At 37.7% G+C, this 15,073-nt stretch overlaps 1 protein-coding gene across 37 annotated transcripts in view; it reads right to left on the bottom strand.

The window, feature by feature from the left end:
* Window positions 1-473: 473 nt before the first annotated feature.
* GK (glycerol kinase) overlaps window positions 474-15,073 on the bottom strand; it is a 78,903-nt gene continuing 64,303 nt past the window's right edge. For 17 of the 37 annotated variants that reach the window (XM_089324070.1, XM_089324074.1, XM_089324061.1 and 14 more), the window contains 8 exons: window positions 11,641-11,719; window positions 10,423-10,519; window positions 9,486-9,570; window positions 7,678-7,798; window positions 7,424-7,567; window positions 4,862-4,942; window positions 2,429-2,515; window positions 474-675 (listed from right to left, as the gene is read on the bottom strand). In XM_089324070.1, the coding sequence (XP_089180196.1) occupies window positions 665-675; window positions 2,429-2,515; window positions 4,862-4,942; window positions 7,424-7,567; window positions 7,678-7,798; window positions 9,486-9,570; window positions 10,423-10,519; window positions 11,641-11,719 (705 nt within the window). In that variant the 3' untranslated portion in view covers window positions 474-664. Of the gene's footprint in view, window positions 676-2,428; window positions 2,516-2,753; window positions 2,908-3,047; window positions 3,443-4,861; window positions 4,943-7,423; window positions 7,568-7,677; window positions 7,799-9,485; window positions 9,571-10,422; window positions 10,520-11,640; window positions 11,720-15,073 lie in introns of those variants that run through there. The other 20 variants (XM_089324068.1, XM_089324078.1, XM_051827652.3 and 17 more) reach the window with 6 other exon arrangements.

Genomic DNA, 15,073 nt, shown 5'->3' with positions numbered 1-15,073 from the left:
AGAAAAAGAAAGTGTCCTTCCTTGTAAGATACAGGCAGAATTTCATTGTAATTAGTGAGACCATGTAAAATATCTGAGGAACTTCAGTTCTGGCAAATGCTTTTCAAAGAAAACATCCAAGCTATGGGAGTACTAAATTTCCATTTTAATAATTTACTAGAGATTTCCATTTAAACATTCAGTGAAGACATTGTGGTCTTCTAATAGGTAGAAAAGATGACTTTGGGGGTTTGCTAAAAAATGTTACTCATTTTTAGCAGGTTAGTCCTGGCTTCATCAAGCATGTGTTGTACAGGGAATCAAATCCTGGTCTATTAGCATTTGAATGTGTTTGATGAAAGATTCCAGTGGGCAGGATCTGAATTCGTCCTAGCTCCTAGAGGGAAAAGGGCAGCATGTTATGGCAATGGGAGGGGTCAGCCCCAAAAGTGGCTGGCCCATCCTTAACTGTTGATGATAAAAAACACACCAGATGTTTCCACAGCATTCTTTCTGCTGCATTTTCTTTATTTCAAGCCACAGGTCTACTTGGAAGGTCATGCAGCAAGTGGCTTATAAATAAAATCAGAGTCTATGAATAGTGTCATCACATTAAGAGATAGAATTGCTGGATTCTCTCATTACATAAAAAGCTTGCATCTTGGGAATCCGTCAGTTCTATTAATTATGGGATACCTAAAATGGGGGACAAAAACCATATATGTCAATCACACAAACATGCAATTTAGGAGCTATAGCAATGAAGATTACTTAATCACTTATTGAGCTAGAAATTCCCTAGGATTTCTAAATAATGCCTCACAATTAAAAACCAAAAAATAACTAGACAAATTCCAAAATCAGCAAATATTACCACTGTTGTTCATTGTTTATCAAGGCAAACAATTTCCATTGCTCTGAAATCTCAGCAAACGTTATGAGAGGGAGAGCCTAAAGATGATGACCATATATATTTTAGAAGCCTTACTAGTTTGGACACATATTGTATCCTTTAGCTTAGAGAGATGCTCCATTTTCATGGAGACCGTGCCTTTTCATGTTGTCATGGTACCAAAAGAGAAACAGGGGGGAAAAAATCAATGAAAACTTTCAGCTGCATTGTTTCCTTCTTTCCTTTTCCAGATCATCATTAGGCAGCCACAAGTACTTAGGATAATGGAAAGTAATAGAACTTTTTCTGAAACAGTATGTATCTTTATAAATTTCAATTACAGTTCTCATGGGGATATTTAGTCTTTCACCAAACACTCCCAGAAGTACAAACAGAGCAGACATTTGCTACTTCCATATAAGTTTATGGATACAGAAGCCCTTAAGTATAAAGCATGAATACCAAAATAAGGTATTATTATTAGCAGATGACTTTCGAACAAATTTTTCCTGAACATGTTTGAATACAAGGAATATAGAAAAAGGTAAGATAATCTAGTTTTCAATTTTCATGCAAATGATCCAAATTTTTCATTAAAAGATCTAATGTTCTGCTGATATAAATAATTTTCATTCTCTATTTATATATCACACTAGACAGATGATACCAAGCTGAATAAATTCTTGTTAGATTTCCACAGATGTTCTCCCCCACAACAATAAAGGTTAAATTTAATATTTTCAAACCATTTCATCATCTTATTAATTAAAATACATCATTTACTAACCATGAAGTTTTTTTTAAAAGTTTCACTTTCATGGAAACATATGGAACAAGAAACAAGTCATTTCTATTTAAGCCAGTTGAGCTACCATCAGGAGCAGCTTCCATGACAGCTACTGGATTTAATCCAGATTACAGAGTACCATTTTACAACATGCTGCACCATTTTACTTTTGTAAGAATATCTGTAGAAGTTAATGTGCAAAAATAATAATTCAGTTTTCATTTTAACCAATTTATTTCAGCAATGATTTTTAAAAAAAACTTCAGGAAAAATTCTTTTAACTAAAATAAAAATGCATATAAATCTTCCTCAGTTTTAAAATTTTACAAGACCTCTAGAACTCTAAAACTAAAACATTAAGACTTGCTTAAGCAAATTTTCAAGAGTATGAGAACCAATTTATATACAGCTGAAAGCCAATTAATTGATGTCAAAATTATACTTTAACTTTTATTAGTAACGCTGAAAGTCCTTTTATGTAAATATTAACATCTGTACTCTCACTTTTGCTTATTGCTGCAACTAACAGCTAAATGCAGCCCCTCAAAAACATTATCATCTACTAAAAGTAAAAAAAACATACAGCACAGTCACAGTCCTTAATTCTAATTGTCCCCAAACATTAAGTGGTCTAACTAATTAGACCTTCAATTGATTTTCCAGGTTCCTAAACATAGGAAGAATAAAAAACAATGGGAGCTTTCTGCTGAGTTATACACAAACACATTAATACTAACTAACAAAATTGTCTAATTTAAAGAGTAACTAACCTGAGATGTACCTTGCTCCGATTAACATTACCATGCTACTCACTATAAAAAAGCCCAAGGGCAGACTACAGAAGATACTAGGGTCACCTGTGGTCATCCAAGCAGAAGGGAATTCCAGTCAAGCAAACCAAAAGAGAGACACATAATTACAATATTTGTGTTAAGAATCACGTGATAGCAAAACAAGTTATAAAACAGTAATATTCATAAAAGCTAGCAAAGAGTTATTACTTCAAATCAAAAATATAATCAATATTGAAGGCTTATGACAGTTAACAAACAATACAGATAGCATGCCACAAGTAGTCAAGAACATAATACGTACAGACCAACATTTGCCTTCCACTGGCAAAACCAAAGAGAGGCTATGGAGAACTTTTTGGGAGGCTGCTGATTTTAGCTTTCATCTTCATTCTTTCCCCCAAAATATTAGATGAGCAATTCAGTTGCCCTACAGTTCAATATACAGGCTCTTTTGGCTGTCAGAGAAGAGTTATATTAGTCTACTGAAAATGAATTTAAAACCCTGTTTTTGCTGAAATATTGGTTCAATATTACTCCAACTGAAAAACTACACTGTTTTCATTTATATTTTAAAAATCACCTGAGAACATAATTATTTTTGTTACTTTCTAAACCAAATTCTCTTGAAATCCCTTCCTTAAAGAATACTTTTTAAAAAAGATTTATTTATTTGAAATAGTTACACAGAGAGAGAAGGAGAGCCAGAGAGAGAGAGAGATCTTCCATCCTCTGGTTCACTCCCCAATTGGCCGCAACGGCTGCAGCTGGGCCAATCTGAAGCCAGGAGCTAGGAGCCAGGAACTTCTTCCCAGTCTCCCACGCGGGTGCAGAGATCCAAGGACTTGGGCCATCTTCTACTGCTTTCCCAGGCCATAGCAGAGAGCTGGATCAGAAGTGGAGCAGCCAGGACTCAAACCGGCACCCATATGGGATGCTAGCGCTTCAGGCCAGGGCTTTACTCACTACGCCACAGCCATTACTTAAGCACAACTAGAAAAGGAAGTCAGAGCCCATGTTTATTTTATTTTACACAGCAACTACCAGTGTTAGAAAAAAGTTAAAATTGACAGGTTTAATTGTAGAGGTTCTCAAAAGGATAGTCTTAGAGCAGCTTTGACATTATCTTTGAAAAGAAATCTGAGTCTCAAATAATTTAAAGAAAAAGGATATTAAGCTTACTTAGGAAAAAAGCCAAAAGCTTCAAGTAGGAACATCCATTACTAAAAATATAGATTACAGTATTTTATGGTAGAAGCTTCTTTAAAAAGTGGTTCTATACTCACTTTGGGGTTGGAAGGCAGCAATGATTTCCTTTGAAAACTCTTTTCTATTAAAATATATGCTTTAATAAGTTATTAGCCATTGTTCTATTCATTATGCTCCAAATCTTGCATTCAGCAAAAATTACAATATATACCCTACTAAAGACAACTTAAGACTTTTTAAGGGGCCGGTGCTGTGGCGCAGCTGGGTAAAGCCCTGGCCTGAAGCACTGGCATCCCATATGGGCACCGGTTCTAGTCCTGGCTGCTCCTCTTCCAATCCAGCTCTCTGCTATGGCCTGGGAAAGCAGTGGAAGATAGCCCAAGTGCTTGGGCCCCTGCACTCATGTGGGAGACCCAGAAGAAGCTCCTGGCTTTGGATCAGCACAGCTCCAGTCGTTGCAGCCATCTGGGGAGTGAACGAGTGGATGCAAGACCTCTCTCTCTGTCTCTACCTCTCTCTGTAACTCTTTCTAATAAATAAAGTAAAATGTTTTTTTTAAAAAAAAGACTGTTTAAACCTAAATGGTTTACTGATATTGAGTACCTTCTTACCTAAGCAATTGAAAACTAACATAGTCCCCCATTTTCTGTCAAGAGCATTTCTCAATATTTAATGATACTTCTAATTTACTGTGTTTGATACATTTCTTCCTCTCTGATTCCAAAAATTCCCATTATGTACATTTCCTAAGTACTTGGACCAGCCTAGGAAGTAGTGGAATATATTCTGAGATTAATATAGCATTTGAATGGTTCAGGTCATAAAGACAGCCCCCCAAAAAGGCAAAGTAAAACAGAGGAGGGAGGGAGGGAGAGGGAGAGAAAGAGAAAGGCGTGAGAGGACTCTAGGTGATTTCTTTATCATTAAGAAGAAACTCGAAATAATTTTATTTTTAGAAAACTCAGTTATCAATTGGAAGTACCAAGAAAAAACTCATGAATAAAAATATGGCAGGGCAGAATTAAAAGTATGTAGAGTAACCTGTTAAATTCCATTTTATGGTTAGAACTTTAAAGTGTTTTCAAAATGTGAGAAACTTTGGACATATGATAATCAGTTTGACTATGTATAGGTGGCTAGATAGTTAAACTGTTGAGTATACTAAGAAAAAGTGTCAGTAAGAGACAATAAAAACACTTTTACCACTTTCTGGAGACTGCGTTGTGACCCAGCCCATTGACTTCATCACAGCTTTCTTCCACGTAGAATAACGTATTTCACTTTCTAGAATTAGAAAGTAGGAAACACATGCATGTGAAAGGTAGTTTGCTGACATGTTCAAAGTTATCACACTTAGGATCACTTGGCATTCTTGATAAATTGGGGCCCACATTAAACTGCAGTGAGGCCTCACCATGTATGCCACAGTGCTGGCCCTGCATAGGTTTCTTAAACATTGTAAAACCAAATTTAACATATGATACCTTATTTCTCATTCTCATATTAATTCAGGAGATTTGTCACTGTATTTTATTAAGGTGTTAATCAGACCTTATAGCTTAGCTTAGTATTTTAGTACTATTAATCAGATATTTAATGCTCATTTACTTAAACTGTTGCTGCAACCTGCTGTAATTAACAGTTACCAGGTGTCTCAGAGGCCCACTAAATCACATTCTAAAGCTGGGTAATCCACACCCAATGATGATTGGGTATGGACATAAGGGGTGGATGGCTGATAAGACTCCTGGTCTTCCTTCTCACTTTTAAAAAGCCATTTCTCACCTATCAGAAATGGATAGATTCCTGGACACAGACAACCTACCTAAATTGAACCAGGAAGACATAGAAAACCTAAACAAACCTATAACCGAGTCAGAAATTGAATCAGTAATAAAGACTCTCCTAACAAAAAAAAAAAAAAAAAAAAAAAAAAAAAACCAGGACAGGATGGATTCACTGCTGAATTCCACCAGACATTTAAAGAAGAACTCCAATTCTCTCAAACTATTCAGAACAATCGAAAAAGAGGGAATCCTCCCAAATCCTTTCTATGAAGCCAGCATCACCTTAATTCCTAAACCTGAAAAAGATGCAGCATTGTAAGAGAATTACAGACCAATTTCTCTGATGAACATAGATGCAAAACTCCTCAATAAAATTCTGGCCAACAGAATGCAACAACACATCAGAAAGATCATCCACCCAGACCAAGTGGGATCTATCCCTGGTATGCAGGGATGGTTCAAAGGTGGCATGTACCAATGCCATCTTACTAGTTAAAGTGATCAGTTTAAGGTCATAAATGATCAAAAAGATAGGATTACGTGTCAAAGGGATTACGTAAATAAGACCAGTGTCTGCAAATAATTGATAGAATTAAAAAGGAGAAAATGATCCTATATGGGAAGCAGGATACACAGCAGACTCATAGAATGGCAGATGCCCTAAACAGCACTCTGGCCTCAGAATCAGCCCTTAAGGCATTTGGGTCTGGCTACAAAGTTCATGAGAGTTTTGCAGGCATGGAAAGCCAAGACATTGTGGCAAAAAAAAAAAAAAGACCTAAAGGAAAGATCTCTGTGAGTGAGATCCCAGAGGAAAGAATGGGCCATCAAAGAAGGAGGTACCTTTCTCTGAAGGGAGGAGAGAACTTCCACTTCAAATATGGCCTTGTCTAAATAAGATCGGAGTTGGCGAACTCAAGAGGCTTCCATAGCCTTAGCAGCTCATGACAAGAGCCTCAGGTGATTACTGATGTCATAAATAAGAGTGTCAAATGTTAAATCAACAACGGGAGTCACTGTGCACCTGCTCCCCATGTAGGATCTCTGCCCTTAATGTGTTGTACTATGAGAATTAATGGTAAAACTATTACTCAAACAATACTCTATACTTTGTGTTTCTGTGTGGGTGCAAACTGTTGAAATCTTTACTTAGTATATACTAAGTTGATCTTCTGTATATAAAGATAATTGAAAATGAATTGTTATGAAGAATGGGATGGGAGTGGGAGATGGGATGGTTATGGGTGGGAGGGAGGTTATGGGGGGAAAAGCTGCTATAATTCAAAAGTTGTACTTTGGAAATTTATATTTATTAAATAAAAGTTGAAAAGAAAAAAATAAAAAGCCAGTTCTCACAAAGTACAACTGACAGTGTGGCAACATTATTCTTCTACATTGAAAGGCCTGTAAAGAGCAAAAGTGAATAGTTTTAAAAGGTAATCTTTAGGGGCTGACATTGTGGCATTACATGTAAAGCTGCCATCTGTGATACTGGCATCCCATATGGGCAACAATTTGTGTCCCAGCTACTCCACTTCTGATTCAACTCTCTGCTAATGGCCTGGGAAAGCAGCAGAGGAAGGCCAAAATGCTTGGGCCCCTGCATCCACATGGAAGACCTGGATCTGGGTTTCAGCCTAGCTCAGCCCTTTCCATTGCAGCCACATAGGGATTGAATCAGCAGATAGAATATTGGTCTCTCTCTCGTTCTTGCTCTCCCTCTGTCTGTAACTCTTTCAAATAAATAAATAAATCATTTTTAAAAGTGATCTTAGAAAGCTTTGCATAAGGAACTATATCTCTCAATCCCACTTATTCAGCATAGCCCAATATATGCCGAGTAGCCAAGTGAGCAACAACAGTAACATTTGCAATTTTTACTTTGCTCCTGAACTAACAGATAAATAGAAAGGCAAACTCCCCTCCACTAAGGTCCCTTTCACAGTACACCATTAAAAGTGTCATTCTTTAAATGTACCCTCAGCGTTGATCTGAGGCTCAAACCTCTCCATTGTGACAGCTGACAAATCCTCGGGTTCGAGACTCCAAACACCAACTCCTTCTGCAGCTCCAGCTGCCATGGCAGCGCCCAGTGCAGTTGTTTCAGGCATTGAGGGCTTGACTGAGGAGAGAGGGTACATCAACAATTTTTTTAGTTGCATATTCCTAGAGAATTAGTTCTTCCAAAAGAAACACTGCTCCTGCAGTTGAAAGGAGCAAATGTTTACTAACCTACTGGAATATACAGAATGTCTGCTTGTAGCTGCATCAGAATTTTATTGCTTGTCATTCCTCCATCTACTTGCAAATGACTGAGTGGAATCCCACAGTCACGATTCATAGCATCCAAAATCTTAAAGAAAACAATGCAATTAGCGTAATGAATCTACGTCATGGTAATATCTCTGCAAATGGCGATCCTTGACTCAAGAACCCTCAAGAGCTTCTCAAAGTCTGCAGAACAAAATTGGGACATCGTATTCTGGTCTTCCACGCCTTGCTTGATCTGGTCAACATAAACCTCTCTTACTACACTTCTACATTCACCCCGATATTCAGCCAAGCCAAACAACTCTATTTTGCATGTTGATTTCCCGCCTTAATACCACTGTTTCTGCTATTTCCTCTGCCTAATCCAAGGGTACTTCAACAAGTTTGTAGAAAAGTGAATTAATGGGGCCAGTGCCGTGGCATAGGAAGTAAAGCTACCGCCTGCAGTGCTGGCATCCCATATGGGCACCAGTTCAAGACCCAGCTTCTCTACTTCGATCCAGCTCCTTGCTATAGCCTGGGAAAGCAGTAGAAGATGGCCCAAGTCCTTGGGCCCCTGCACCCGTCTGAAAGATCCAGAAGCTCCTGGCTCCTGGCTTTGGATCGGCACAGCTCCGGCCATTGTGGCCATTTGGGGAGTAAACCAGCGGATGGAAGCCCCCCCACCTCTGCCTCTCTATAAATCTGCCTTTCAAATAAATAAATAAATATTGTTTAAAAAAACTAATTAAAAGGTTTTGGTGCAGGGGCAGATATTGACCTAAGAAATTAAGACATTGCTTGGAAGTCTTGTATCATATCAGAGTCCTGACCCTACTTCCTACACCCTGGGAGGCAGCAGCACTTGGGTCCCTGCCACTCACGTGAGAGACTCATATTGAGTTCCAGGTTCCTGGCTTCAGAATGGCCCAGCCCCTGATCTTGTGAGCATTTGGAGAATGAATCAGCAGATAGATCTCTGTGTCTCTGTTTCTTGTCTTCCTTTCAAAGAAATTGAAATAAATAAGTATTTAAAGTTATAAAGGGGCTGGCACTGTGGTATAGTGGGTAAAGTTGCCGCCTACAGTGCTGGCATCTCATACGGGTGCCAGGTTGAGTGCCAGCTGCTCCACTTCTGATCTAGCTCTCTGCTATGGCCTGGGAAAGCCCAAGCCCTTGGGCTCCTGCACCCACATGGGAGACCCAGAAAAAGCTCCTGGCTCCTGGCTTCGGATCAGCGCAGCTCTAGCTGTTGCAGCCATCTGGGGAGTGAACCAGTGGATGGAAGACCTACCTCTCTTTCTCTGCCTCTGACTCTCTTTAACTCTGCCTTTCAAATAAATAAACCTTTAAAAAAGCTTAACATTATAAAGAAAAAAAGATTTTGGTATAACATAATTTTGAACCCCCAAATATGTAAAAAGTTCATGAAAAATGCACATGATAAAGCTGTGCATGACTTTCAAAACCAATTTTGCACCAAAATAAACTTATCTTTTAATTCAAATTTTCTACAAACTTACTTGAAGTACCCTGTATACTACTCAGCCTCCCTCTAATCTTAAAATGCCCACGGTCTGGCAGATAACAGGTACTTGGAAGGTAACAACAGGTGGGTAAAGGGAAACATACGTATTTAGATTAATACTGAAGGAGGCTTACTTTTTGATTAAGTACATTTTCAGTATTTAACAAATGCTAGGGAGTAGCATATGACTTAACAATGACAAAAGTAGATTAAGAAAAAGAAAAGTGGATTAACATTGAGAAAACAAGCCCATATTCATTACCTCTCGGGTTTGGAAGCAAACCGCTTCTAATGCAGCAAAAGCAATATGACATTTATTGGTGAACTGAGTGAGTCCACAGATTATCCTAAAAATATAGAGAAAGATTTTCACATGAGAGTGGTATAAATGAGTCATTGATCTGAAATGTCCTGAATATGAAAAGGATGAATTTCACAGATAGAAATGTACAGGGAGGGGCAGGCAGTGTTATGGCACAGTGGGTTAAGCTTCTGCCTGCAAGGTTGGCATCTCGTATCAGAGTGCTGGTTCAAGTCCTGGTTGCTCTGCTTCTGATCCATCTCTCTGCTAATGTGCCTGGGAAAGCAGTAGAAGATGGCCCTTCAAGCAGCTGAGTCCCTGACACCCATGTGGGAGACTAACTAGGATGGAATTCCTGGCTCCTGCCTTTGGCCTGGCCCAGCCCAAGCCATTTTGGCCATTTGGGGACTGAACTAGCAGATGGAGGATCTCTGTGTGTGTGTGTGTGTGTGTGTGTGTGTTTGTGTGTTCCTCCTTCTTTGTCAATTTGCCTTGAAAGATAAATGTACAGGGAAAGAATATTGCACAGAATTATTTAGTGACTTGGAATGTCCTTATACTCTACAATGCTGCATCCACATATGAAAAAGTTCATGATCCATAGGAAAAGATAACTGTAACATAAAACCCAATCAGTATTCATTCGGATGATGTCCCTTTGCAATACACCTTGCAGATGTTTTGAAGATCATGAATAGAGCCATGGTAGGGGTTACTGTCAACTGATTTATAACTACTTGGAGCCGAAAGGTTCTGAAATTTTCCTCTCCAAATAGAAAAGGTTTTCCTCATAAGCTTTAAAAATCATTTGATAGACAGGAAGTGATTAATTAATTTTCAACTAATTTAGTAAGTAAATCAAACCCTAAAACGCATACCATATTTTCATCACACTTACCCTCTTGCACTGGGCTCCCAGTAAGGTGCATATAACCCTGAAAACGCTGGGACAAAATAGCAGCCATAAGAAGTACCCACTTCTTTAGCAAGTTTTTCTAACAAAAAAAGAAAGAAAAACAAAACTCACATTAATATCCTACTTTATTGAATAAACATGCCCATTTAAAAAGTTAGGACAGTGTTTGGGTTTCTAATTCATTGGTATAGCAAAATGTTCCTAACTACAGCACTATGCTAGGAGAAACTAAAATAATTTTCTCTACGTTGAACACCTCCACTAAAATGTAACCCAGAAATTAAGGAACCTGATTTGTTTCCTTACAGTATTTTAGCTTATTTCCACCATTTTTTTTGACAGGCAGAGTTAGACAGTGAGAGAGACAGAGAGAGACAGAGAGAACGGTCTTCCTTCCATTGGTTTACTCCCTAAATGGCTGCCACGGCCAGTGCTGGGCCAATTTGAAGCCAGGAGCCGGGTGCTTCCTCCCGGTCTGCCATGCGGGTGCGGGGACCCAAGCACTTGGGCCATCCTCCACTGCCCTCCCAGGCCCCAGCAGAGAGCTGGACTGGAAGAGGAGCAACTGGGACTAGTACCCGGCGCCCCAACCGGGACTGTTCAGAACCCGGGGTGCTGGCACCGCAGGCGGAGGATTAACCAAGTGAGCCACAGCGCCGGCCCATTTCCACCATTTTTAAGGTTGCTGACTAAGAGATGAAGAACTGTCTCTACTGTGTCCCTAATCAGAAATATATTTCGGGTTGTCTTACCTTCAGGCAAACTTAAGCAAGTGGAAGAATGAGTATGTGAGCTCAAGCTAATTATCTACATACTGAAAATAAGTCATATTAATACTTAAAATTATAGGTGTCAGAGGTTCAATCTAGGAGTTAAACCTCTTTCCGAACAGATAAATTTAACTAGACTACTTTACCTGCAGATTCTGGCAATCTCCAGTGTTCAATTTTACACTTGGGTAATTTTTATGCCCCATGATGCCAGTTTATTAATAACTACCACTAATTATGTCAATTCACTGTTTTATCAATCTTCACAAAACAGGCAGCCCTTTTTGTATAAGCCAAATGCACAACAGGGATCCATATAATTCATAGATCACATTTGGGGCAAAACATTAAGTATTTACAGGCTGTAGAGGGAAAATATTACAATTTTTCACCCTTAAGCTTTTTTAACCTTATGTTAGGACAAACTTACCAATCTCTTCTGAAGACTTAATAATTCCAAGATTGTCTCTTAGCCAGCGAATAACAGCACCTGCTATAGCTACAGAACCCTAAGGGAAAAAAAAGGAATCCAAGATAGAATATATGTTGTATCTACATAAGGTTTTTATTGAATGTATGACACTATTTGATAGACAAAATTCAAATGATTTCAACTTTGGGATTCTTACAAATATGACAAACTAGGTTTTCTAATGCAAACATAGATTTATCTAGGTCACTAACAAGTTTTTCATGGGATAAGGAAAAGTAGTGAGTCCTCCAGCATACCCTTGGATATGTTCGTCTAAGTGGACATGAATCTGTTGAGCAATTCACCTCTTGTACAATTTTTCTACGTGTTGCTAAGCTACTGAGGTATATGTCCATCTAAAATACATTTTCATGTTATCCACAAAGTTACTGGGAAAGGTCACATTAAAGGTTTTTTTCAAGTTTATTTCCAATATCTAATAGCATAATAAATCAAGCAAACAACAAAACGATAGCAAAGAAGCTGGCTACTAAGTAGTTATTTTTTAAAACCAAATCACCAAGGGATTGGCTGGAGTGGCTGTGGCAATAAGGATGAAAACATATGATTCAGAGTCAGATAAATTGGGTTGAATCCCAGTTTCAATATTTAATTACTATGTATCATAGGCAAATTACTTGAGCTTTCTAAAGAGCCTTCACTTCTTCAACCATAAAATGATGTTAACTATAACACCTAAACTCACGCTGTAAGGCCCAGTATGAGAACATATGTGAAAGTTCTTACTGAATGTATTAACTTCATTACCTTTTTAAGTGTTAAAAATGTATCAGCCAAACTCCATCAGCTGACAAATGAATAAAATGTGCAATATCCACACAATGGAATATTATCTGGCCACAAGAAGGAATGAAGTACTACTCATGGAGGCCACAACAGAGATGAGCCTTGAAAACATGCAAAGTGAAAGAAGCCAGGCACAAAACACCACATGTTGCATGATATGATTCCATTTATATGAAATATCCACAATCAGCAACTCCATAGAGACAGAAAGTAGCTGAGTGGTTGCTTAGGTTTGTTTAGGCTATGAGATTTCTCTTTGGGATGACGAAGATTTTCTAAAGATAGACTGTGGTGATGGCTGTAAAAATCTGTGAATGCATTAAAACCATTGAGTTGCATACCCTAAAAGAGTGAATTGTGTGGTTTATAATTTGTACCTCAATAAAGCTATTATTAAAAGACTCAGAACAAAAGAAAATTATGAGCACAAGCCATTAGCAATTCCCAAAACAAACTTTTGCTCTGATGTTTCATTGATATAAATTATCAATTTAAATGGCCTGTGATCTTAAATGTAGGAACCTGTGCTGAACTCAATGAACTGAATTACAAATGGTCACATCTTCTTGCTGTTAATTGTTAGGATGCAAAAAACTAGAATATGAACATTCTGATATATTCTATCATCCATAGCTGTTATAAGAAAAGTCACTGTAAATTACTGCAAAGCTGCAGAATGCCATGATTATTCTATTTATTCAATGGCTGTTTTTAAAACTATAAAAAATTATTGCAGGAATAGATGTTTATAGCTATGCAAATATAACAAAGCTTTTAAAAATGGAAAAATAATTCAACAAATACCTTATGAAGGACTCTAACCTACCATGCCCCATTCCCACTCCATTAAAAAGCTCTTAAAACACTTCCTAACTCTGATATCTTTACATATTTTGGCACTTAGTGAGACCATTCAGAAAAACAATAAGTTTTTTAAAAGAGCCTTAAGAACCTTTTTTAGGAAGCAGACAATTCAAAGATAGGAGCTACCAAAAACTAGTAAATATGTATCAGTTTCTGACAGGCTGGTGCTATCTGAAAGAAATATAATGTAGCCATATATATAATTCAAAGTTTTGCCCCTTTATAAAGCAAAAAGAATTAGGTAAATTATATTTTATTTAATCAATATATTAATATATATTACTGCAGCATATAATCAATACTAAGATTATGGAGTTGTTTTGTACCTATGTCTTTGAATTCTGGTATATGTTCTACTCTGATAACATTGCTCAATTCAGGACAGCCAAAGCTCAATAGCTGCATTTGGCTAATGTCTTCCATACTGGATAGCACAGTTCTAGATCTAATTGAAAAAAACAGATGCCCCTTTCCCTTATACTCTCAAAAGACACTGTCCCTAAATGGCAGCTACCCATATATATTTTCAATAGTTTTAGGTGAGTAGAAGTTATGAATTTAACAAAAGCCACTGTACTAGAAATACAGGAGGAGAGTGGTTTGTGGCTATCAGCTACAATTCTGGGAAACCAACTGCTGATGTACCTCGCTTGCACTGAAAAGAGAAGGATGCTACACACACTTAGACAATTCTTATATTTTGAGAGGAAGCAATATAGTTTCAGCAATGGGAAAGTCAAGTTTTGAATACAGGTTGAGAACCAGAGGGCATTATTTCAATTAAAACAAATGAAAAAACACCCAAGCCACTGTTGGGGCTCCAGAAGAAAATTATTTTAACTTCAGTCATCAGGAATGAACAGGAATGTTTTACTGAAACTGAAGACATAGATTCAGTATAAGAAAATAAAAGGTAGATAACCACACTTATCTGAAAGAAGTCCTTAGTTTTGCTAAAGGATGTAACACAGAGTATTATTTAGCCTTTAAAGAAATTAATAAAATGAGAGAAACCCACAAATTCACAGAAGACATGGTCTTCTGAATTCAGAAGCAGTAGATAAAATGGAAGGTGGTATAATTCTTCAAAACTGGACAGGAAAAGTGTGCAGGAATGGAAATCTAAAATTACAGACAGAAGGTCTACTTATTATCAATTAAATTACCACAAATTACATCCTAAATATAATATGGATAAGTCAGTCCTTAACTGTAAGTCATGGCTCTCTGGAAGAGGTACAGGCCAAGACAAATAGTTGCTCACTGAAAGAAGACACTATGGAGATAAAGTATAAAGAAGAATAAATTGAATGATAAAAGGACAAGAGGAATAAATTATTTAAAAATTATACTCATGTCTAGAAAGTGAAAGATTAAGAAACAGGCTATGGGGGCAGCTGTTTATGGTGCAGGGGTTAAGCTGTGCTTCAGACACCTGTGTCCCATATCAGAGTGCCTGGAATTGAGTCCCACCTCTGCTTCCAATTCAGGTTCCTGCTAATGTGCACCCTGGGGGTTGCCACTGCCACCAACAAATGAGACCATTTTAGGATACAGTGGATTTGTATCTTAAAAATGCAGCTATGTTAAAAATGATGGATGTGGAGAAAAATCATAAAACAAAGATTTTCTGTAAATTGCTTAAAATATCCATGAGGCACAGTAAATAGTTTTATGCATACTATAGTATTATGTATCTATGCCTGTATGATTTATACTG

Source organism: Oryctolagus cuniculus, chromosome X (assembly GCF_051225735.1).
Source record: "Oryctolagus cuniculus isolate XC-2025 breed Fujian yellow rabbit chromosome X, ASM5122573v1, whole genome shotgun sequence".
In the NCBI taxonomy this organism is placed as follows: domain Eukaryota; kingdom Metazoa; phylum Chordata; class Mammalia; order Lagomorpha; family Leporidae; genus Oryctolagus; species Oryctolagus cuniculus.
Note: the sequence above shows the minus strand (reverse complement) of the source record. Positions and strands in the feature narration are given on the sequence as shown.